Genomic DNA, 22,513 nt, shown 5'->3' with positions numbered 1-22,513 from the left:
CAAGCCGGCCTCCTCTTGCTCAACAACTCTTTTGGACAGTTCGATTTTTTTTTAAACTTTTATTTTTAACTGACATGCAATAGTCATACAAATCTATAGGTGTACAGCTTGATATTTCCATTCCTGCAAACATTATAACATTATATGATGATCAAATCATGGCAATTAGCATACGCTTGATCTCAAAATATTTGCCCTGTCTTGATAGTGAAACACTAAAATCCTCCTTTTAGTAACTACAATTTTTAACAAGAGGGAAGTAATTTCTTCTAGTTTTTTTGAAATATAAAATACAGTATTGATGCTGTGGAGGTCAGAAGAGGGCTTCGGATTCTCCTTGAATTGGAGTTAAGGACAGTTCATAGCCACCATGTGAGTGCTGGGAATCGAACTCGGGTCCTCTGCAAGAGCAGTCAGTAATAAAAATAATAAATAAAATATGTTTTTAAATAAATATGATAGCCACTATGCTACACAATAGTTCACCAAAACTTACCACCAGTCCTAACTGTAATTTTGTAGCTCCAGAGCAATTTCTCCCCAACCTCCCTTAATTCCCTCTCCTCTCCTTAGTCTCTGGCAATCATTATTCTTCTAGTTGTTCCTATGAGATCATCTTTTTATTCATTGCACATGAATGAGGTCCTTCAGCAGGTGTTTTTCTGCACTTGACTTGCTTCACTTAACATATGTCCACAAGGTTTATCTATAGTATCACAAATTACTGGGTATTTTTAGGTTGAGTGTTACTCTGTGGGGGGAGGGGCTGATTTTATTCATTCACTGATAAATACTTAGGTTAATTCCATATGCAATAAACACGTAAGTTCAGTTGACTCCTCAATAGTGAAACCTCAAAAACTTAGAAATATATCTGCACATAGCCCAGCAGTGCTGGTATCGAGTACACACTCAAAGGAAATGATGACCAAATCACCAAATCAACCTGAGCTCTATTCCGTTTAATGTGTGCTCACCAGTGAAAGGTAGCAACATCCACTAATGTTGAGAAGAGTCACCCTTTCTTAATTCTGCTGTGCCTTGAGACCCTGTCCTGGTTCCCAGTAGTTCCGGAAGAGTCATCTGTCATCCAGCCATTATTCAGACCTGAGCAGCAGGCCCTTGCATCAGAAAGAAGAGATCTGGTCCTGTGTAGATCAGGGATCTTCATGAGGGCCTCAGAGCCACCTACAACTAACAAATGGTGATTTTTTTACTAAGCAAAAGAACAATGTGGTTTCTTTAAATTATGCATGCACTTCTATCCACATAACTTTCATTGGTGCTCGGTTATAATGATAAATATTAGCCATGCTTTCTCACTTTGCATTTACCTACTCATGTAGTGTGTTCATTTATCTTGTAATAATCTGAAGATTAATGGGTTGTTGAACAAATAGAGCCCAGCAGCCAGACTTGGAATACAGAGAGCGAAGATGTCTGCTCTCCCTAAAGTGTCTAGGCTCATAGTGTTGACAAGATGAGCCTATAAAAAGGGAGCCACGTTTAGGCCATATTCCATCTACTGTGCATTTCAACTATCTTATCTAAAAGAGAGTCAGAGTGAGACTAATAAGTTCCAAGTGGTAAATGATTTTTAAGAATTCTGTTTAGCTTGACCATGTGTTTCTATTTCATATATTTTAATTTGGCCCTGTGTTGTGGTTCTGGGAATGTCTTGTTAAAAAGTGGAAATAAGCTACAAAATTACTGTAGAGAAATTCATCACATTTCCCTGTCCTGTCTCCTATTCCAGTACTACAAATCTACTGCATGTGGAGACCAACCACACCTTTACTTGCATAATACTAGAATATGAAGAAAAAAAAAAAACATTCTTCTTTCCCTCTCCCTCCTCAAACCTGCTATTTTCTGACTCATAGCCCTCACGGAAGAACCAGAGAAAGTTAATGAGTCCAAGTTCAGAACATCATCTCTTTTAGGTCTTGCCAGGACTCAGGGCATATCTAAGATCTAAAGTAGGTGAAAGTGGTGATGTCAAGGTCAGGTTACTTAAGAAAATCTTTAAAAAGAAGTCAAAGATGAATTTTAAGGACTGACAAGTTGACTGAGCAGGCAAAGGCATTCGTTGCCAAACATGATGACCTGTGTTCGATCCCCAGTGCTATACGGTGGAAGGAGAGAACTGACTTCTGCAAGTTGTTCTCTGACCTCCACACACATGCTGTGGTATGTACAAGCCCCATACATACACACAATGCATACATTCACATGTACATACACAAATAAATGTAGTTAAAATTTTTTAATAAAATTTAAAATTTTCCCACGCAAACTTGCGCTATAGACAATTGCCTCATGAGTCACTTGAAAGGGACATAGCATGTCATTGAAAGTGTTTGTATTTCCTTCACAATGTTATTCAAACCCCAAAGAATGGGAGCAGAAAACCACATCTTTACCTTGTTTATTTAATAAGAACTTTTAAATGATCATTACTACTTGACATGGCTGAGTTAATACTATAACAGCATGGTAGTATTATAGAGGAAGGAGACTGAAGTGCTCTAAAACATTCCACAAAGGGAAAGGAATTACTAACCTCAGCAATAAAATGTATACTTGCATAAGGCTGGGTATGTTGTGATAGAGCATGCCTTTAATCCCAGCACTTGGGAGACAGAGGCAGGCAGATCTCTGTGAGATCAACATCAACCCAGTCTACATGGTAAGTTCCAGGCCAGCTGGGGCTACAGGGGAACCCTGTCTCAAAAAAATCATATTTGAATATAGATGCATATATATAGAGAGAGAAGAGTATCTGGAGAGTCTTTTCAATATGTAAATATAAAAAACATATAGCCAGGAATAAAATGTCAGTTACATTTAAAGTACCAAAATAATAATTAATATTCAAGGTTTAAGTCACGTTGTATTATATTGACATTATAGTGATGCTATGTACCACACATCATTAGGTTCTGTCTAAAGTAATCTCTCTATTCAAACCACTACTACACTGTTCATCCTGCACGTCATAACCAAGAGAAGTCAAGGGCAAAATGACACACTTGAGAAAAACAGCGTTTCTAGCTAAAGAGCCCTAAAAGGAGGAGAGTCTTGAATGACTTATTTTGTATCCATAGTAACTGGCTTGGGCCAATATGTTGTAGGTTCTCTGTAAATCTTTGTTAGATTGAACTAAAACTATACAACAAAGATGTAGAACCATTTAAGCCCTGACTCTGTGGATGATAGCTCTCCAAACCCAGTAGACAACAGATGAACACTGAGCATTATTGGTAACATTTTAAAGATCGTTGATTTAGTATTGTAAAATATCTTTAAGAAGGAAAATTACTAAAGTAGCACAAAAAATACTAATGTATTCACTAACTAGCCACATGTGTCTATGTAATATTTATGTATTATCTAGGAAATAGCCCTTTTGCATTATGAAAAATGATAGCCCTTTCCCTTAATCAAATATCTTGAGTGGAATAATCCAGAAGTTTTAATGCATAAAAATTATGAGTCATATATGTAAGATCACTCGACCACTTTATTTATTAACCTTGGTGATAAGTTCATAGGTTTTTATGATAGTATTCTTCATATGTGTTTTTATGTTGTAAATATTGTACAACAAAATGTTTTCAGGAGAATCTGAACCTTTCAAGCAGTACATGATAGCCCTTCTCTTATCTAAATGATAAATGATCAAAGGCTTGTTCCTCATAAACAATATTCCTTAAAGTTAAACCTCTGAATATGGGAAAAAACTGACTGTGCACAAATTATTAAGTACTTTCTATCAACTAGTCTTTCTGGTCATTTTCATGTGAACCAAATGTGCATCCTAGTGCCCGATAAATGCTTGTTTCCTCTATGTATTTAACATTTGGGAACTTGGTATTTCCCACAAGGTTTGGTAACAGTGTCCCAAAAGTCAAGGTGACAAAAGAAATTTTCATTATTAAAGAGAATTTAGGGCTATAATCAAATTCAGAGGGAATAAACTACACCTTTTCCTTATACCAAAAGTCTTTTAATTATGCATGTATTAAGTTTAATTAAACCTACTTTGGAGGAAAATTATAGCCTGGCATTGTCATTTGCATACAAAAGACCACCATTTTTTTTCAGTTAAAAACATTCAGCTTAGCACCTTAAAAAAATCTATTCTACTTACTTCGAGTGTGGCTGACTGGCTTTACGAAGGTCAGTGACAAACTAAAGGATTTCTGAGCTGTAGCAAGGATAAGCAGAGAACGTTGGTTTATGAAGAAGGAGAGAAACTGTAGACAGTGACTTGGAGAAGAGAAGGAGGCCTGTGTGGAAGGCAGGCTCTGGACTGTTTTGAATGAATGAGTGAATGAATGAATCTAAAAACAGACTAAACAAGTCCACAATAGGGGTAGTGTGAGTGGGAGAACAGTCATGTGTAGCAGAAAGCAGGACATATTTATATTTTGTATTCCTGGTACTTGGAATGGTGCCTGGTACACATATGGTGCTCACGGAACACCCAGTTGGATTACGGCTCAATCACTTATCACTTTATTTAAAAGATTCCAATAGTGGTACAGTCCGCCTTGCAAATGATGAGACCCGTCTTCTCTACACACATTCTTCCGTGAGCCAGCAATGAACCTAGAGGGCAAACAGCCTTCGGCCAAGACACTGGTCCCTCTCAGTATTTCAGGATCCTTTCCAACACCCAACATCTGTGTTACCTCTTCAAGAAAAGGGCCCTGTGACAGCAGGTCAAACCCCGCAATTTCTTTTCAGTTCTTCATGACAACAGCAAAGGGATTATTGGGACTTGAGGACAGATACCCTACAAGCAACAATTGCCCTAAGTGTCCCTATCTGATAACCACAAACCAAAGTCAGCATAATTCATAGTTTATCTTTGCCTCCAACCAGGTGCTTCTCAAGGTTCTAGTGTTTCTAGAATATTCTCACATCAACATGCTGCAGTCTTGGACTTCTTAGACACACTACAATAAAACAGATAGCATACCCCAAAGTCCCACATTTGGAGTTTGAACAGCATTAAGAGATGTGTTCGCGTATTTTAAGAGGAATATTTTTCCATACTGCTCACAACTCACTAATGAATTGTTAAATTCATTGAATGACTCCAAGCCAGCATATTTTTCATGAATGGAATGAAACGGAGAAGGTGTCAGAATGCTTCACAGGCATAGGTGTACGTTGTTTCATGAATAGTTTGTTTTAACACAGATATTACTAAACATACCTGTGAAGATGTAAACTGAGTTTTTTATTATGGATTGAAAACAAACAAACAAAAAAAGCTCAAAAGCTTCTGCTGTAACAGATCAAAGTTACAAAAATGAGACTTAAGAGCAAGGGCTTTGGAGTGAGGCTTATGAAAGTCTGAATCCCAGTTCTGCCATTGTGTGCTCACTAAACTTAGGAAGCTGTTCGTTCCTCTGGGTCAGCTTCCTCATCTATGCAATGGGAATACTATACAATACAGTGCCTAGCATCCAGTAAACAATAGATGAGAACTTTAAAGAGTCTCCTGTGGGCTGGGAATATAGCTCAGTAGTAGAGTGCTTAGCCAGCATGCATGAGACCCTGGATTCCACCCCACCAAAGAAAGAGGGAAAAGGAAAGGGAGAGAAGGAGGGGGATGAAGAAAGGAAGGAGCGGGGGGGGGGGAGAAGGAGCAGAGTACCGAGTTCTGTGGGTCTCTGGGTTCTCAGGGTAAAATAGCTGGTTACTCTAGGTGTTACTCATGCAGACATGCAGGGGTGGGGGTCTACTTAGAAAGCATTATTCCTTGCCTCCTCAAGTACCGTCTGGGCTCTGAAATACCTGTGCTGAGGCTTTGCAATCACAGGAACAAGAACCAAAACTATTTAATGGTGGGCTGACCATCACAGAGGAAAGGGGACGGATTCAAAATGGGCCTCAGGCCTGAGGAAATCGTTTTTTGAAGTTGCTAGCCAACAACAGCACTGCACAGTAGATCTCAGAAACAGTACCACCTCAGGTGCCCCAGCATTTTAGTCACGGCTCAAGCAGCAGAGGCTTCTGGGAAAAGGGACAAAGACTTCTTTGCTCTGTGCTGCCCCTGCAGAGCCCAAGACTTCCCAGGATTCCCAGCCTGGCCTGGGTTCTCCATGGGGTACACATTCATGAACATCAAATTCCTAGATGTTGCCTTTCCCATATCTGCCAATTTCTGTGTGAGCAGGGAACCAAGGAGGATATTTAGTCTGAAAGAGTGAGACAGTACCCCCAGAACAGGGGGAAGAGGCAGGGATAGAACCAGTGAGAAAAACAAAAATGCAGACCAGAAATGGAAGAAAGTAGTGTCCACTGGAATGGAAGACAAAGACTAGGAAATGGGGTGAGGGGGTGGTAAACAGGAAGGCCAAAGGTCAAAGAGGAAAGTTTTGTAAAAGAAGCATGAGGACAGGAGACCATCCCTGGTTCCAAGCAGTGCCCAGGCAGAGCAGAGGGATGGTGCCAAGGAGAAGACCTCTCTCAAACCCCATAGTCCTTCCCCTCCTCTGGTCTGGTCCTCAGGTCTGGCTTTACAGAAATAGGTTCCAATAGCTGATAATTCCCAGGTGTGCCAGGAACAATCACATCCCATCATGCCCTCCACTGCCAGATGCTACCTCAAATGTTCCCAGCCCTGAGCCTTTTCCAGAGATATGACTCCACCTGTCTGGCAGTTCCTACCATCTGAGCTCTTTGTTGTATCCTAAATCTGATAAATTTAAGGGCTTTAGGGTTTTTTGTTGTTGTTGTTGTTGTTGCTATTGCTATTTGTGTTTTGTTTTGTTTTTCTAGAGGCCTCTGAGGAGGCCAAAACACGGTTTATTTATTTTTTTTCCCATTTCAGAGAACTCAGGGATTAAAGAACAGAGGCCTATAGCCAACCCTTTTCCTGGCATTCCTGGGGATACCTTAGTTTTCTGCAAAGGGAACCCTCTATGTCTCTGTCTTCCAGTGCTGCCCCCTTCTCCTGAGAGCTGCCAGAGGACTTAGGCTGGCACTCAAGATCACTCCTAGCTCTTCCATCTTTCAAATTGCAGGCAAGATAGAAATGCATCCAGTGTATCAGTGCAGGCCCAAGGTACTGGTAAGGGGCCTCAGCCTGGTCCCAGATCCCTTCATCTCTCTCCCCAAAGTGAGAGTCTTCAAAAAGAAATCTGCAGCCTTTCAGCTAAAATGCTCAGGCACATGCTGAAGCAGAAGGCCTGAGGCAGCTCTAGAAGGAGCAAAACCAGAGAAAGGGAACTTCACAGTGCAGGGATGGAATCCCAGCCTAGGAAATCTCTGATGGGCAAGACCCATGGACATCCATCCACAGTTCCATGGGGAGGAAAGAATGTTAATGTTCAGGATTGGATGCAGTAAACTCCCGAGTCTGGTGCTTAGGAGGAAGAAGGATATAAAAGGGAGGGAAGCCCCCAAGCAGCCAGGTAGGGCCAGAGGAATGCGAAGTACAGAGGCTAGGCCTCTCCTGGCCTCTGGCCTGCAACCTGGGCCCAAAGTGACCCTTTGCTGTGCCACACCCACTGGCTGCCATGTTCACTCCCCAAAAGCTGAGATTTTCCCTCAAAATGGAGAATGGGCAAGTGAGAATCAATGTGGCTGGCCAGCCTGGCTCAGGTGGTCAACCGGATATAGCCTGAGTCACTGGGGACTTCTGAGCTGCCTCTGAGGCAGAAATACAGAGCATCTTTGAGGACACCTCCTCTGTCTGTGGGAAGGTGGACAAAATGCTCAAAATAGGAGAAAAGCAAGGGTCAGGACCCAAAGGGATCTCACTCCCTGTTTCTCTGGACTGCCTGTGGGGTGCCTGTGTGCAGGATTTCTGCAGAAGATAGTCCATTTTGTTAAGCCTTTGAATATTCAAATTGAAAGTATCGCGCAATCATTGATTGTCAAATCATGGGTTTCTAGAGGTTTTAAATACTTGGCATGAGGGGGGAAAAACTCAAACCTATACCTGAAGGTATAAAACATTAATTCTGTGTGTCTCCTGTTCCTGGGACCTGGGTGCAGCCGGGTGCTTTGTGAAACTTTTAAAATGTCGCATCTCTGCCTTTCTCCCTGCACAGGAGCCCTCCTAGGCACCCAGTCCCTGAAGCTGCTGCATCCAGCCTCTGACCCAGCTCCTGCTGACCACGATGTCCGGTAACTTGGCTGCTTCTCCAGGGGTCGGGACAGGCGGGCCAGGGGCATTTCAATCCGAGTGTATTTCCACTGCTTTTCCTGCATACAACAGAGAGGCACAAAGTCAGGCCAGGACAGTCAGGGCCGGGCCAGGATCAGAGAGGGCTTGGGCCCCTGGGGCCGCTCCCGTTCGGGGCCTGCGCCCCAGGGCAGAGGCCCAGAGGCCCAGTTAGCCGCTGCGGAACGTACCCCAGGCCCCTGTCCGCCCTCTCACTTTTTCACCTCGGTGTCCGGGGCTTGGCTGATCAGACCTTGCATGCTCTGAAGCGGCAGCGGGGGGAGCTAGAGGCTCACTGTGAGCCGGGGCTGAGCTGGGCGCAACCGGGCGCGCGGAGCAGGGCTGGGGAGGTCTTGGTGCAGACCCCTATGCGCGCCTGCTGCCCTCGGAGCCCAGAACCGAGCGAGGCACTGGGCGGAGGGAAAGAGACTGCAGTGCAGAGGGCGCGGCGCCGGGCACTGCTGCAGGGCGTCAGATTCCCAGGGCCTGGGCGGAGAATAGCGCACCCGCGCTTTCAGGGGGGACCCTAGTCCTCTGGGTCTGGCTTGAGGGCAGGGGGTCCCTGATGTCCAGCCGCTGTCCCTGCACTAACCAGGCGAGGCGCTGGTGGTCTGGCACTGCCGCCAGATGCCCAAGCCCCCAGCCGCCGCGCTCAGCCCCTCTGCTGGACTCCCAGGCTCTCACTCCAGGGTCAAGGTCGGGGCGGGAGTCACCCTGGGCTCCTGCCGCCAACCCCACTTGGAAAGCGCGTCTGGTCAGGCCAGACCCAATAGCCAGCCAGACCTACTCACTGCGCTCTGCCGGGTGGGGAGAGGGGAGGCGGGTTGTGGCTGACCAGTCTCTGATCGCGCACGTGTCCCTCCCTGCAGACCCCCGGCCAGCACGCCCGGCCACTCGCTGTCCCCGGCTCATCCTGCCCAGCCCCGCCAGCTCAGGGGCGGCCCCTTCCGGAGGGCGGCCTCCGGGCAATTGCGCGGTCCTAGGGAGCCTCCAGAGGTCTTTCCCTGGAGCTGGAGCTCTTACTGCAAGAACTCTCCAGGAGTCCAGTTCGCCCAGAAATACCTGCACCAGAAAGGGAGAGATGGGGAGCGAGATGGAAAGAGCAAGAGAGGAGTCCGAAGGAGAAAGGAGGAAAGGGGCGAGGAAAGGACCATAGAAGAAAGGGACTGGAGGAGGCTCCCCCGGCTTGACCCCTTTCCTAGGGTCAGACTAGTAACTGGTCCCTCACAGGCCCAGGCTGACAAATCCCCGCTGCTTGGCCCAAGGCTGGCTCTCAGGCCAAATATTCGCAAAGCCACAACCATGCCTGGCCTGATGGAGAGGGGAGATGGTGGAAACATCATGGTGGCATAAGCTGGCAGTCTGTGGTTCAGCCGTGGTCCCTGTAGCTAGGGACAGCTGTTATGAATTAGGGAGCCGCGCGCGCGCACACACACACACACACACACACACACACACACACACACGGGTCCATAATAACCTCTTCCACACACACGACACACATACACACACATACACACACACACACACACACACACACACACACACACACCATAAAATCCCCTTCCCCACACACGACACACATACACACACACACACACACACACACACACACACACACACACACACACACACACTCGGGTCCATAATAACCTCTTCCAGGCCAGCAGGCTGAGCACAAAACCCAGACTTTCCTTTCTTGGCCAGTCTGAAGGATGGAGCCCAGCTAGGGTGAAGGGCTCTATAGATTTCCACAGAACTAGTCCCACTGGGAGACTGAAAAGCCAGCCTCCCTTTATCCTTTTAAGCTTGAGAAATGTGAGTGTATTTTAAAACTATCGTTCACCATTCTCTGTGTTCCACAAACATAGAATCAATGTTGGCCTTGGGTATGATAGTCTTATTCAGGGGCCCCTGGCTGCCAGCCTGGGCTTGACCCTTGGGCTTGACCACTGACTCAGTTGCCTTTCTCCAGAAAAGCCGAAGGTGTATCAAGGTGTCCGAGTGAAGATCACCGTGAAAGAGCTACTGCAGCAAAGAAGGGCACACAAGGCTGCCTCAGGAGGAACCGTAAGCATGACCCCTTCACTCGCTACACAGTCCATGGTAGGCCTCATTCAGCACTGTGTCTGGGAAGATGTGGAGATCACCCACAGGCCTGACCTTGCTCAGGGGTTCTTACAGCTTCTGTTCCCAGCATCATCCCAGGTCACTACAAGCAGCCACAAAAACATGGGGCATGGTGTAGGGCTCAGGACTGTGGGGAGATCATCTCTTAGTGGTTGTAGTTGAATATAGAAGGCTTGTTGGTCCTCTGCAGGGAGAAAGGCAGCCAACAGGTAAGTAGGTTGTTACTGTGTTAAGAAGACAGTATAGATACCCCACAAACTCAGAAAAATATCTCCCAGAAATCCACCTCTCCTCTAGTTTCTGTGGAACTCAGCCTCTGAGGTCATTTGCCAGAAATATCCCCAGTCACTGGAAGTCCCAGCAGAAAAGGGCCGTGTGTCTGGAATGCACAGGACTATTTCTGAAAGGTGTAATAAAGCCTCCCGTGGTTCCAGGTTATTACACAATTTATCTGGGCAGTCATAAGGCATCCTCACACTTCATTCATAGCTTCCCAAGGCAGATAAGTGCTGCCAGAAGTGCTCAGGGCAACACTAGAACCAAATGAACTGGGTGTGGTCATCCAGCGGAGATAGTAGTGCTTTGCGAAGAGCTTTCAGCACATGGCACAATTGCTTGTGGGTAGGTGTGGTGTGGAGATAGGATCAGACAGCTGCACTCCGATCGCACCTTTTGTCATAGGTCCCTCTGTAGCCTGTGGGCATCTGTGCCCAGTGCTGTTTGTTTTCCAGGCAGGACTTCATAAATTGACCTTTGGCAGTTCGTGAAATGGGAGGAGGCAAATTATGGAGGAGTGGTGAGATAGATTCCTGAGCCAGGGGGACTGGGTTTAGTTCTCAGCAATTCTGTGGCAGATATCCTCCGACAAATTACATGACTCAGTCTCTGCCTGTTTCCCACATCCTTCAACTGAGGATGATAATATTTTATAAATGTTAAATGAGCTGCTGTGTAATAAGCACGTGGAAGAGTGTTTTCCACATTGTGAGTGTTCAATAGATATTATTTGGAAAAGACAACCAAAATAAAATTCCAACCAAGGATTGAAAGCCGGCTATTCATGACTGTGCATTGCACCTTTTGCTCAGAATTTAGAGCTCAAGTGTATTTGCTGAGATTTGGTACACAGAGCAGAAGTTAGTTATCTCTACCTGCACACTTTCAGCTAACAGTAAAACACCTTTACAATGTAAAGGACTTTGCAGTGATTCGTTTTTTAAAGCACTTGATATACTCATTATTTCATTTGGTCATAATAATCAGAGGCGGTAAATAAATTAGAAATCTGGTTTCCTCTGATACCTAAACTTCAAAGTCTTGTGCTTGCTAATGAGCTAAAGACAGAACTAGAGTCATCTTATTTTTCAATACAAAAACCCTTCCCATTGATTTATTGTTTAAGCTTGTCTTTCTGCAGATCCAAACATACTATTCAGGAGTCCAATAACCTCAATGATTCATAGTTATTTCATTAAAAAAATTAGGCCCAAGGGAACTGGAAAAGGTTTTGGAGACAAAGAAAAAATAAATCAAGGTGTTCATAATAAAAGACAGTCTTTCAGCAAGGAGCTTTAGCACGTGGTAGAATTCCGCTTCAGCTGTACCCAGAGATATCTCATTCAAGTAAAGCAATGTTATCACTATGTGTCCTTAATACTGGTGTGACCACTTTTGGCTTGTTAGCAAGGTACGGGAGCTAGAGCAAGAGAAATCAGTTCACCTCGGTATTTTACCAGATTCTGTTCCCTGGAGCAGTGTGATTTGACTTTTTCTGAAATCCTTCTGAGAACAAAGCAGAGCTTTTGAACTAATGCCTTGTAAAAATACACACTGCCTTGCTGAAATGCACTCTGCTTCCTGGACGATTATGTCGACCCTGCCCTTTCAAGCTTATAGGAATAACATATAAAGAATTTCAAAAGGAGACCAAGATATAAAATCCCTTTTTGAGAGCCATCAGAAGGCTCTGGGATTCTGGGATCGCTGCAACAGTGTACCCAGATGGCAAGGTGGCAGATACCATCCTGGAGGAGGGTAATTTACACCTGCTCTGTGTAGACCTTTCTACTTGAACAGGGATTATGTCCAGTTTCTTCCATTGTTAAAGAACACTGCTGGGAAACATTAATCCAAGGAGAGAATTAATTGTATCAAATATTGCAAAGCAGGAAGAAATCTATCTTAATTTGTTATAAAGTCAGAGTAGTAGCCATTGTTTGAAACTTTCAAGAAAGCAATCGCGAATGGAAGTTATAGGTTGAGGCAAATATCCAGGTCCCAAGCTTTGCCAAGAGAAGCTATGCATACCAGAATGGTTATTTTAATAGAAAAAAAAAGAACATTTATTTCAGCCATATCAATTTACACATACACACACACACACACACACACACACACACATACACACACACACTTCTTTGCCTTTAGGGTGAAGAGAAACCTGAAATCTGCGTTAGTACTTATTAAAAGATAAAATTTGGCTTTCTTTTTTAAAAAAAAAACCATTAGGGTTTTATTATTATTATTAAATAGACTTGATGTGTTTTTATAAATTATTGATTGTGGATTTGTGTGTTGTTTGCAGTCTAGGAGGGAGGTGTCGTTCTTTGTGTACTTGGAGCTAAGTAGAAAGTAAGCCAAGGACAAGGAAGATAATATCAAGCAGGATATTGTAAACATACCTCAGGAGATAACAGAAAGGCAGGCAAACAGGCCAATCTGGGGGACACAGGGGGTTAAAGCAAGCTCTACAATGAGGCAGATTTTTAAAACCCTCTCCTTCCAAGTCCTTCAGCTCAAGCTGCAGCCAAATATTTGCATAAAGAGCTGGTAAAGGAGTCCAGCTTCCCGGTTCATGACATTACAGCATGGATCGTTTTCAAAATGAACACACCTCCTGTTTCAGCGGTGGCTGGTTGTATAGTGCTTGCAGTGGCCCAGGAAACAGGAGTAAGTATCCCCCTGTAACCCAAGAGAGAGGTGTGGTGTGTTAGGCTTCCCAGCCTAGAGCAACAACACTGGTCCCTTTAAACTTTAAAGCCACCACCTGAAATCTAAAAGAAAAAACAAATCCTAAATTACTCGATTAGTATAATTATCTTTTCAACTAGAAAATTCAAGCTGCTTTACTCTAAGCACTTGAAAGGTACAGGCTCATAATTTTTCAGTATTTAGATTCAGTAGTGAAAAAAAGAAACTTATGGAAAATCTTTTTTTTTTATTATTGTCTTTTTGAGACAGGGTCTCCCTGTAGCCCCAGCTGTCCTGGAACTCACTATGTAGACCAGGCTGGCCCTGAACTCACAAAGATCCGCCTGCCTTGAAAATCATTTTTAAAAGATACAAAGAATTGAAATTTTTCTAGCCATGAACTCAAAGGTTTATTTATAGATTCTGGATCACTGAATACAACCTTAAGAATTTTTTCCATTTTAAAGTTCATAAATAGTAAAAATGTGGCTTTTTTTAGCTTCCCAGATTTAACAAACCTAGGAATAATATTTTGTTATTATTCATTTGTTTGAGGGGGAAATTAATTCCTAGGACTATGAGATCAATTGTTGTATACAAATTCTGAGGAAAATTATTGACTAAATTCATAGTTGGGTTAATAAATGTTAGTCTTTATTCATTGTAAAATAAATAGTTTAATAGGAAGACTTTTGGTGAGTTTTCTTGAACTGTCATAGTTCTGTAACAAAAATTATTTACATTAAACTTTTATCAAAATTAATATTTTAGCAGAGAGTCTGATGTTAGAAAAAAGTTCTCAAGTAAGCAAACATACAAGCCAAATCTAATTAAAATGTAATACTGGTTGTGTTTAAAGAAGTCAACTGTTCTTAGAATAAAGATTCTGGCTTACCTTACTGAGGAAGGAAACACTGCTCCCATCAGAATCCCCTGTCCCGATTTCCCTGTGTAGAACTCCAGTGTGTCTCTCGGTGCTTCATGACCATCTTCTTGCCTTGGCAGCTGTCCGGAGGCAGCAGTATCCACCTCACAGACCCCATCATACCATCGTCCGCAGGTCAGTACAGCCAGCTTTACAGTTCCCTCAAAACCTTTAAAACTCCATCTCAAAAGCCTTTCAGTGCCTGATTTGGGGGTTAAGAGAGCCACCACCATTTGGAATTCAACCAATCAGAAGGTGATTTCAGATGCAAGCCCAGCAAGGAAACAGGGCAAAGTTTTGTCCTCGTTTCTGAACTGTCTATACTCTGCTGTCTGTTCTGTCCCTAGACTTTGTCCTTCACATTTATTCCAGTTCCTCATCTCCAAGGAACTAAACTGCCCTACAAAACCAGGACTGGTTTCAGAATCTTGTTATCTTTTCTTAGTGTGTTATTAGATGGAACACAGAACGTCCTGATGTACTTAGAATAATGCCTTGCTCTTGTTCATTTAGCTTCTAGCCAACAGGGGCTTCCCTCCCCCTTTTCTCTCTTCCCAGAAAGCAGTTCAAACAAGTGTAAGTTTTCCCAGCCCATACAAATAATTCTGTTATATAAACACTCCTTCCTATGCCACTCAGCAGCTAAGAGTTAAGAAGATCTTATAGGAGGAAGCCGGTGCTGATGGCAGTCCCCACCAAATGTGTCACTTTAACTTCACCTGAAAGGAACTTGAGACTTCAAAAACTTCCAGTGTTCTGTAGCCCCTTTAATGAGCGCTGTCTAAACCTCTCTTCTTTGAGCCTTTGAGACTAATGATCACACACCGGGCTCTTCATATTAACTTGGAAAGGGGGTGATGTTTTCCAAATTATTCTCATTGGCTCTTTATCAGTCTTTTTCATTACATTATCTTCTGAACATGTCCACAAAGAAGACACTTTTGCCTTTTGTAATTTTGAGCGAGTGCTATTAATCTATACTCTAGGTTTCCATTTTTAGTATTTGCATTGCCATTTATGTCACTGTTCAAAACTCTCTCCTCAAAACTTTAAGTTGCTATGTGAAAAATTTAGGAAAGAAACAATCCTAAATTAAAAGCACAGCATCAGAAATTTTCTCAAAGCCTCAAGCAGATCCATCAGTTGCTTCTAAGAAGGTTCCTGAAACTGCAGATGGAGACTGCCTGCCAGTGGCTTTATACTCCAAGAACTAGAGGCTTGCACTGTTCCTGAACTGTGGCACTTAGATGCAAGCTAAGTCACCATGCGTGGTCTGTTGGAGTTTTGTTGCTGTTGTTTGACCTTGACCATATTGACAGCTTTCTGTCATGTTATTAATTAGATTCATTTCTCTAGCACTTGAATGAACTTAAGACAACTAAAATATCCAAATTCCTAAAGTATTTAATTTTCAGGAATTTCTCAACCACCTCCCCCCACCCAGACAAAATAATTGCTCAGAATATATTAATAGAAGAAAACTCAAATCTATTTTGAAACTTTTAAGCAAAAAATTCTTTCCTCCTTCTCTTCTAGGACTGTATTTTGAGCCTGAACCGATGTCTTCCACACCCAGTTATTTTCAATCCGGAGAATTTTCCCCTTGTGTCTCTTGCGAAGAAAATTCAAGCTGCCTTGATCAGATCTTTGAGTCCTACCTTCAGACAGAGACATTCCAGGAGCCTTTGCTCAACTCCACACAGAGTGCTCCCCACTATTTCCCAGACAGCTGCCAAGCGGCCCCTTTCTGCTTTACCCAGAGCCTGGTAATTCATTTGCACCCTTCATGTGACCCAATTGTTGCTAACTGTGGAGTAGTGATACTTTTAGCAGTGTTTGCATCATCTCCTGAGAAAGCATACAAATGTTATCAACAAGGAAACAATCAGGGAATCACTTAAAGTTCAATGTGTGGGCACCCTGCATGACATAAACCTTTGAATACACAGAATACAGACTTATGATTTCCCAAGTAAGATGATGTGTGGCAATAAAAGTTCCCCTGCTACAGCTTACCTAATACTTTTTAAACTGGGAAGTTAAGACATCTGCTAATTTGGAAATCAGAGGTTTAAACAATAACACTTAGATTTGTTTGGTCCCTAAAAATGGATTATGGCCATATCTATAAAATATCATTTTGTTGTGTCCTTGTTTTGTTATGGAATTGACTCTACTAACTCTATTGACCTGCTGTAGGCACAAGAACATAATTGACAGTGAAATGGTCAGTAGAACTGAAGTCCTCTGGTGTGTGCTATAATCCCAGCACTTGGGAGGCAGAGCCAGGAGGATCAGGAGTTCAAGGCCAGTGTCAGCTGCATAGTGAGTTTGAGTACAACCTGGGCTAATTAAGACCCTATCTCAGACATAGGCAAAAAAAAGTCCTGATCTTTAAAAGAATATGAATTTTCTGGTCTTTGTGGATCTCAAGTGTTTGAAAACATGTTCTCTTTAAAACAAATAAGATTGTTGTATTTTCTTTTAGAGATTTATGATTTTTAAACCTTTAAATATAAGATAAATTTTTTTAAGAAATGTAACTTTTTTTCTTTCAGTTTGTCAAAAGTCTATATAAAAAAGAAACTGGATTTAGTGGAGGCTAGGAAATTAACTGCAGAATATGCATATTTTCATGAGAGAGATATACCTAATTTTTCTCCAGCTTTCAAGTTAGGTAACTGTAGAATTGCTTAAGAGAAGACAGTAACGTTTTCCTCAGGAGACAAGACTCTGGTGGCAGGAAAGGGAGTTTCTCATTTTGGAGTAGCCCAGAGGCTGGGCCCTTAAGAACCCAGGCTCTCCCTTTGCATGTTTACCTGGCCTTTCCTGGTCAAGTGTGTAGAGAAACATCCAAGGTGCCACCTGCAGCTTATATTGTGGCACGCAGCAGGATCTGATGTGTAGGTGACCTGAGACACAATAGGATTTTGTGGTTTAAAGAAGAAAACATCTTGCAAAGTATGGTTTTACCAAAGGAAGGCAGTGAAGCAAGGCAATTGATTGTGGGGAAAAAGAAAAGAGAATATAGGATGTGGTGTCCTGGAATCACGTAGCCAGAGAAAGAGATTACTTCTGTGGACTTAGTTGGGTGTTTTGGGTTTTTAACCCTTAATTTTCTCACACTGCTCAGTTCTTTTGATCCTAAGTTATCAAGCTCTTTGTTCCCTGGTTTTCCTTTGTCTAGACTCCAGGATCACCTTCGGATTCCTCCAGTCGCTCTGGCTCCTTTGACTACAGTTACTCACCTGCTCAGCTGCCTTCCTGTGCTCCGGAGAATTACACCTCGCCGGCTTCCCTAGATGCCCTAAACCATGGCTGCCCCGCAGAGGACTACTCCTACCACCATTTTCCCACGCCTGCCCAGTACAACTACTTTTCCCCCACCACCCCTTCCGTCTGCTACTGCGCATCCTGCGAGGCAGAGCACTTGGATGCCCTTAGAACAGCAGATTACTTCTACTCTAGCACAGACTGTGTGGACTTTGCTCCCTCAGAAGCCACCACTAGTGATTTCTATAAGAGAGAAACAAACTGTGACATTTGCTATAGTTAGTGGAAGCCACACTGAGACACATCATGGGTATATGTTTTTCTGCTGCATCTAGATGACACTTTGAAATGCACAACCAGCTAACAAAATATTCCGCACACAGTTTATATATTGATGTTTTCAATCCCTTGATACTAATGTAGGCATCAACAAGAAGTCATTAAACCTGGTCTTAGTGCCACTTTTACTTTATATGTCACAGTTAAAAGTCTTTGTATGGAACGTCCATTGTCTTACTTTTCCATGGAATGAATACATTCTCTCTTTTGTAAACTAATAAATAATTTTGTATACTATGTGTTATTTTTTTCTCTTCAGTCCCCAATAGCACCATCATTTGATTTCAATACTATCAATTAACCAGGAAAACACTAACTAGACTTGAATGGTTTCCTCTAACTTATTCTAATATGATGAGATGTCCTGGCTATCAGGGGAAAGAGGGTAGGCATTGCTATCATGGTGAAGAAGAGAAAACCCGCTGGGCATGGTGGCACATGCCTTACTCCCAGAGCTTGGGTTGCAGAGGCAGGCAGATCTGCGAGATCAAGATCAGCCTGGGATGGTCTACATAGTGAGCTCCAAGTCAGCAAGAGATACATATTGAGACTCTGTCTCAAACCTCATTCCCCACAAAAGGAAAAACCTGCCTTGTCTAATCGAAGATGTACATCCTGGAGCAACATCAGACAAAGACATGATGACTCATTAATCTCTTATATACAACACTAGTCAATGGAACGTTAATATGACCAAAAAGTGCACACCTTACCTACAGCAATGTTAACATGGAAATAGTTCTTCTACATTCCAAGGTATTGTTTTGTAAACTTTCTCAGCAAATACTGATCTTTCTCTTGACCTCTTCCATAAGTAGATACAGCACAAAGTTTACACTTGTGATTGTCTTCTCTTTCTGAATTTCTGCCTTAGGTCCTTATCTACACAGCACTTGTTCTTACATGTTGATTCATAAGGTTGTCTATGTTTGTGTTGTTTACAACCAACTTTCAGAGTTTGATTCCTCCGGTCAATTTATTTAAAGAAGTGCAACTGTCTTTCAAGGTCAAGAAGATTTAAGTGATTCTAAACTATACTGGTAAATTTTGTTTGCCTAAGGCATCTGGAGCCCAGGACTTAACTGCTGAAGTGAAATCTGGTGATGCATTTCCCATGGTCCAGCTTTTAGCGCCATGGCACAATACCGCACCACAGCTACAGTTCTCTGAGTCTTTCCTGTGTGTCGGATTGTGTACATGTTTCTCACACATTATCCTATAACTTTTCATAACAACACTAAGAGCAATATGAGGAGCATGAGGCTCAGAGAACTTATGCCATCAGCCCAAGGTCTCCCAGCTAATAAGCACCCATGCTGGAGTCCAAAGGAAGCTAAAACCCTGCTCCTTACGCTCCAGTGGTAAAAAAGTTTGAGCCAGCCTTTAGGAAAGACTGTTGAGAATCTATGGGGTCATTAAATCCCACACAAAAGTATATTCTCCTCACAGCTAATCCAGGCCTCCCTAGAAGGGCTGAACTGTCCACAAGATACCAGGGTGCCAGGAAAGAGAGATGGCTCAGCAATTAAGAGTGCATACCACTCTTGTAGAGGATCTGAGCTCAGTTCCCAGCACCCACAGAAGTTGGCTCACAACCACTGCTAACTCCAGCTCCAGGGGATCTGATGCCTCTGGCCTCTGAGGGCACCTACACTCACATGCACACACCTATACACAGACATAATCACATTTTAAAAACATAAAGATGCCAGGACGCCAAGCACAAGAACTGCAGGAGCTCTAGGGTAGTGCAAGGGCCTAGGGGAAGAACCTGACTAACCACCACTCACAGCCTTCTCCCTGTAAAGAGACAGGAGTGCTTTAAATGACATGTCTGTCCTCTCCCTGAGGACTGAGCGAAAGCTTGACCAAACAGGACGAGTTCTAGCCTGCCACATGGAATAGTTGTGCCAAGGAAATAGAACAATTGCTGCCTGAGATGCCAATAAAATTAGACTTTTAATGGCTTGAAATTTAATTGATACTGGTCTGAAGTCAACAAATGTCTATTCATGCAGTCCAAGGCCCCCGTGCTCTCCACCCATCCCCAGCAGCTGCCCCAAGAGAGAAGAGCAGAGGACTAAAAGTTGCCCCGTGATTGGCACTACCATTTCCCTTTCCTAAATTCCATTCCTTCCTTGCCTCCCCTCTCCTTCTCATGTATTTTCTCTTCTCCTCTTCCCCCATCAGTCTCATACCTTCTAAATCAATCCCTTATAGTTTTGTTTCCTGGAACTCACTATGTAGATCAGTCTGGCCTCTGTCTCACAGAGATCTACATGCCTCTGCCTACTGAGTGCTGGGATTAAAGGCATGTGCCACCACGGCCTGCTCTTTACTTTTCCAATCCCTTACAGTTTTAATACAGATTTTTCTGACTCCCTTATGTTCTTCTCCCATCTCTTAGTTTGCCTTTGTGCCTCTTAGTTTGTATGTACTGTGGTATATGCATGTGTGCCTGTTCATATGAGTGCACACATCTGTGCATGCTCATGCATGTGGGGAGGCCAGATGCTAAAGTTAAGTGTCATACTCCACCAACCACCAAACATTAGATGATGATGATGATGAAGAAGAAGAAGAAGAAGAAGAAGAAGAAGAAGAAGAAGAAGATAGATAGATAGATAGATAGATAGATAGATAGATAGATAGATAATAGATAGATGATAGATAGATAGATAGATAGATAGATAGATAGATAGATAGATAGATAGATGATAGAGAGATAGAGATATAAAACTTGCCTTAAAATAATCTTTAAGAATTTTCCAGAAATGAAGACTTGAGACCAGACCCACAGATTAGGCAGTGCTCTGCACTCCCACCTGCAGATTATCTGTCATAGCTCACATAGAAACCCTGGACCAGCTCATTACCAGCAGTACTTGGACAGCCTAAACTGTCATCAACATGTACCTGGACATATGGATAACATGCTTATCTCAGTGTAAGAAGCCATGATCCAGTAAGTATGGGTGGGATCTAGGCTTCTGCAAGTTCTAAAAGTACTAAGTTGATTCTAATCCTTTGTCTACACTTGAAAAGCATTGGCATATTCAATGCTTGAACCATTCACCTGAAGGAAATATTAGCATAATATTAATAGTGTACATGGGCTGTGTTCTTTTTGTGGGCTTTGGATATCAAATCACTGAATCCACAAACAAGCACATAAGATGCACATTATAATTGTCCTTGTTTTATAAATGATAAAACTGAGGCTCTGAGAAATGAAATAACTTATCCCAAGTCATACTCCAAGTCAAGCTAAGAGTTCTCTCACAGGTTATCTAAGATTACCATCTGAACTTCCAAAAGTCTCAGCACATGTTCCATATATTATACCTAGAAAAAATCAATCTTTCTGGAATTTGATCTTTCACCTGTGATCATCCTCCTTTCTAGCTAGCTATGGCCTGGAGCTGCTGCTTCTTAACTGATGTTCTTGCCCACAACTGTGACCCTCCTTATGGACCACCATTCACTGACTGTGGGCCCATGAGAAATTCAGATGGATCTTCAAGGGGGCTCCCTGTGGGAGGTAGAATTTTAGGGTGATTTTCTTTTGGATTGTGGACCCAGGCCTATACTGGTGTGTATGTTTGAATTTTTCTTTTCTGTATTTCCTTATTAGTTAACTCTATCTTTTCACTAAAGTCTGGCTTTAGGGTGGAAGAGCAGAGAATAAAGTCCAAACTGGAATGCAGAGTGCTCTCTCCAGCTCACCCCCTCTACGAGACCCATATGGAGATAACATCTTATTGCCTGGAACTGTATTGGAGGATTCCTAGGAAGTTCCCCACAGCCAGAGAATGATGGCCCTTAGCCAAGGTCACAATCAAGAGCAAGGATATCAATTAAGAAGCAGCAGCTCCAGGCCATAGTTCGAAAGGAGGATGGTTGAAAGGAAAGAGATTGGAGCTTGGGTCACTCAAGAAAGTTTTATGGGGCTGGAGAGATGGATCAGTGGTTAAGAGCACCGGCTGCTCCTGCAGAGGAGCTAGGTTCGATTCCTACACCTTCTTCGGACCTCCTCGGGTATTTCATGACAGGAATGCACTTACACACGTGCAGATAATACAGTCGTACACATAAGAAATAAAAAATACAATAAAGAAAGAAAAAAGAAAGTTTTACACAGTGAGTAATAAACTTAGAACTATCTCACCCTTATATACTGAATGTGTAATTTCAAGAAGAGTTTTTGATATACAAATAACATATTTAAGGCTAGAAAGAGACTTAAAGATCATCTATTTCAGTAGACCCTGACCATGACTACACATTGTAATTATCTGAGGAGGTTTTACAAAGCATTAACAGCTACACTGGATATGGTCATATACACTTGTAATCCCACTGTAATCCCAGAGCTGAGGACGCATGGGGTATGTTGGTCAGTCAGCCTAGCCTGGCTGGTGAGTACCTGGCCAGTGAGAGTCCAGTCAAGAAAGAAATGTGGATGGTACCTCAGAAACAATACCTGAGATTGTCCTCTGGCCTACACACACACACACACACCCAACATGTACATGTGCATTTACATCCCACATGTACATGTGCATTTACACACACCAAATGTACCCAAGAATTTGCACACGCCCCCACATGTGTAATTCCACACACACCATATATGCATGAATATTTGCACATCCACCCACCACATGTGCATGTGTCTTTGCACACAC

General features: G+C 42.9%; 1 protein-coding gene and 1 long non-coding RNA gene across 2 annotated transcripts; one reads left to right on the top strand and one right to left on the bottom strand.

Annotated features, from left to right (window-relative positions):
* Positions 1-1,037: 1,037 nt before the first annotated feature.
* Positions 1,038-9,094, bottom strand: LOC115070306. Its single transcript, XR_003849482.1, has 3 exons — positions 8,980-9,094; positions 7,964-8,229; positions 1,038-1,194 (listed from the first exon to the last, which is right to left on the bottom strand). It is a non-coding gene; the product is annotated as an uncharacterized LOC115070306 (long non-coding RNA).
* Positions 7,055-17,769, top strand: Colca2 (colorectal cancer associated 2). Its single transcript, XM_008832807.1, has 3 exons — positions 7,055-7,063; positions 15,893-15,979; positions 17,401-17,769. Exons 1-3 carry the CDS (start codon positions 7,055-7,057, stop codon positions 17,767-17,769), a joined length of 465 nt encoding a protein of 154 aa, XP_008831029.1.
* The last annotated feature ends 4,744 nt before the right edge of the window (positions 17,770-22,513 follow it).

The sequence above is a fragment of the Nannospalax galili genome, unplaced genomic scaffold (assembly GCF_000622305.1).
Source record: "Nannospalax galili isolate Female #2095 unplaced genomic scaffold, S.galili_v1.0 scaffold335, whole genome shotgun sequence".
In the NCBI taxonomy this organism is placed as follows: Eukaryota; Metazoa; Chordata; class Mammalia; order Rodentia; family Spalacidae; genus Nannospalax; species Nannospalax galili.
This window is presented reverse-complemented; position numbering and strand designations above follow the sequence as displayed.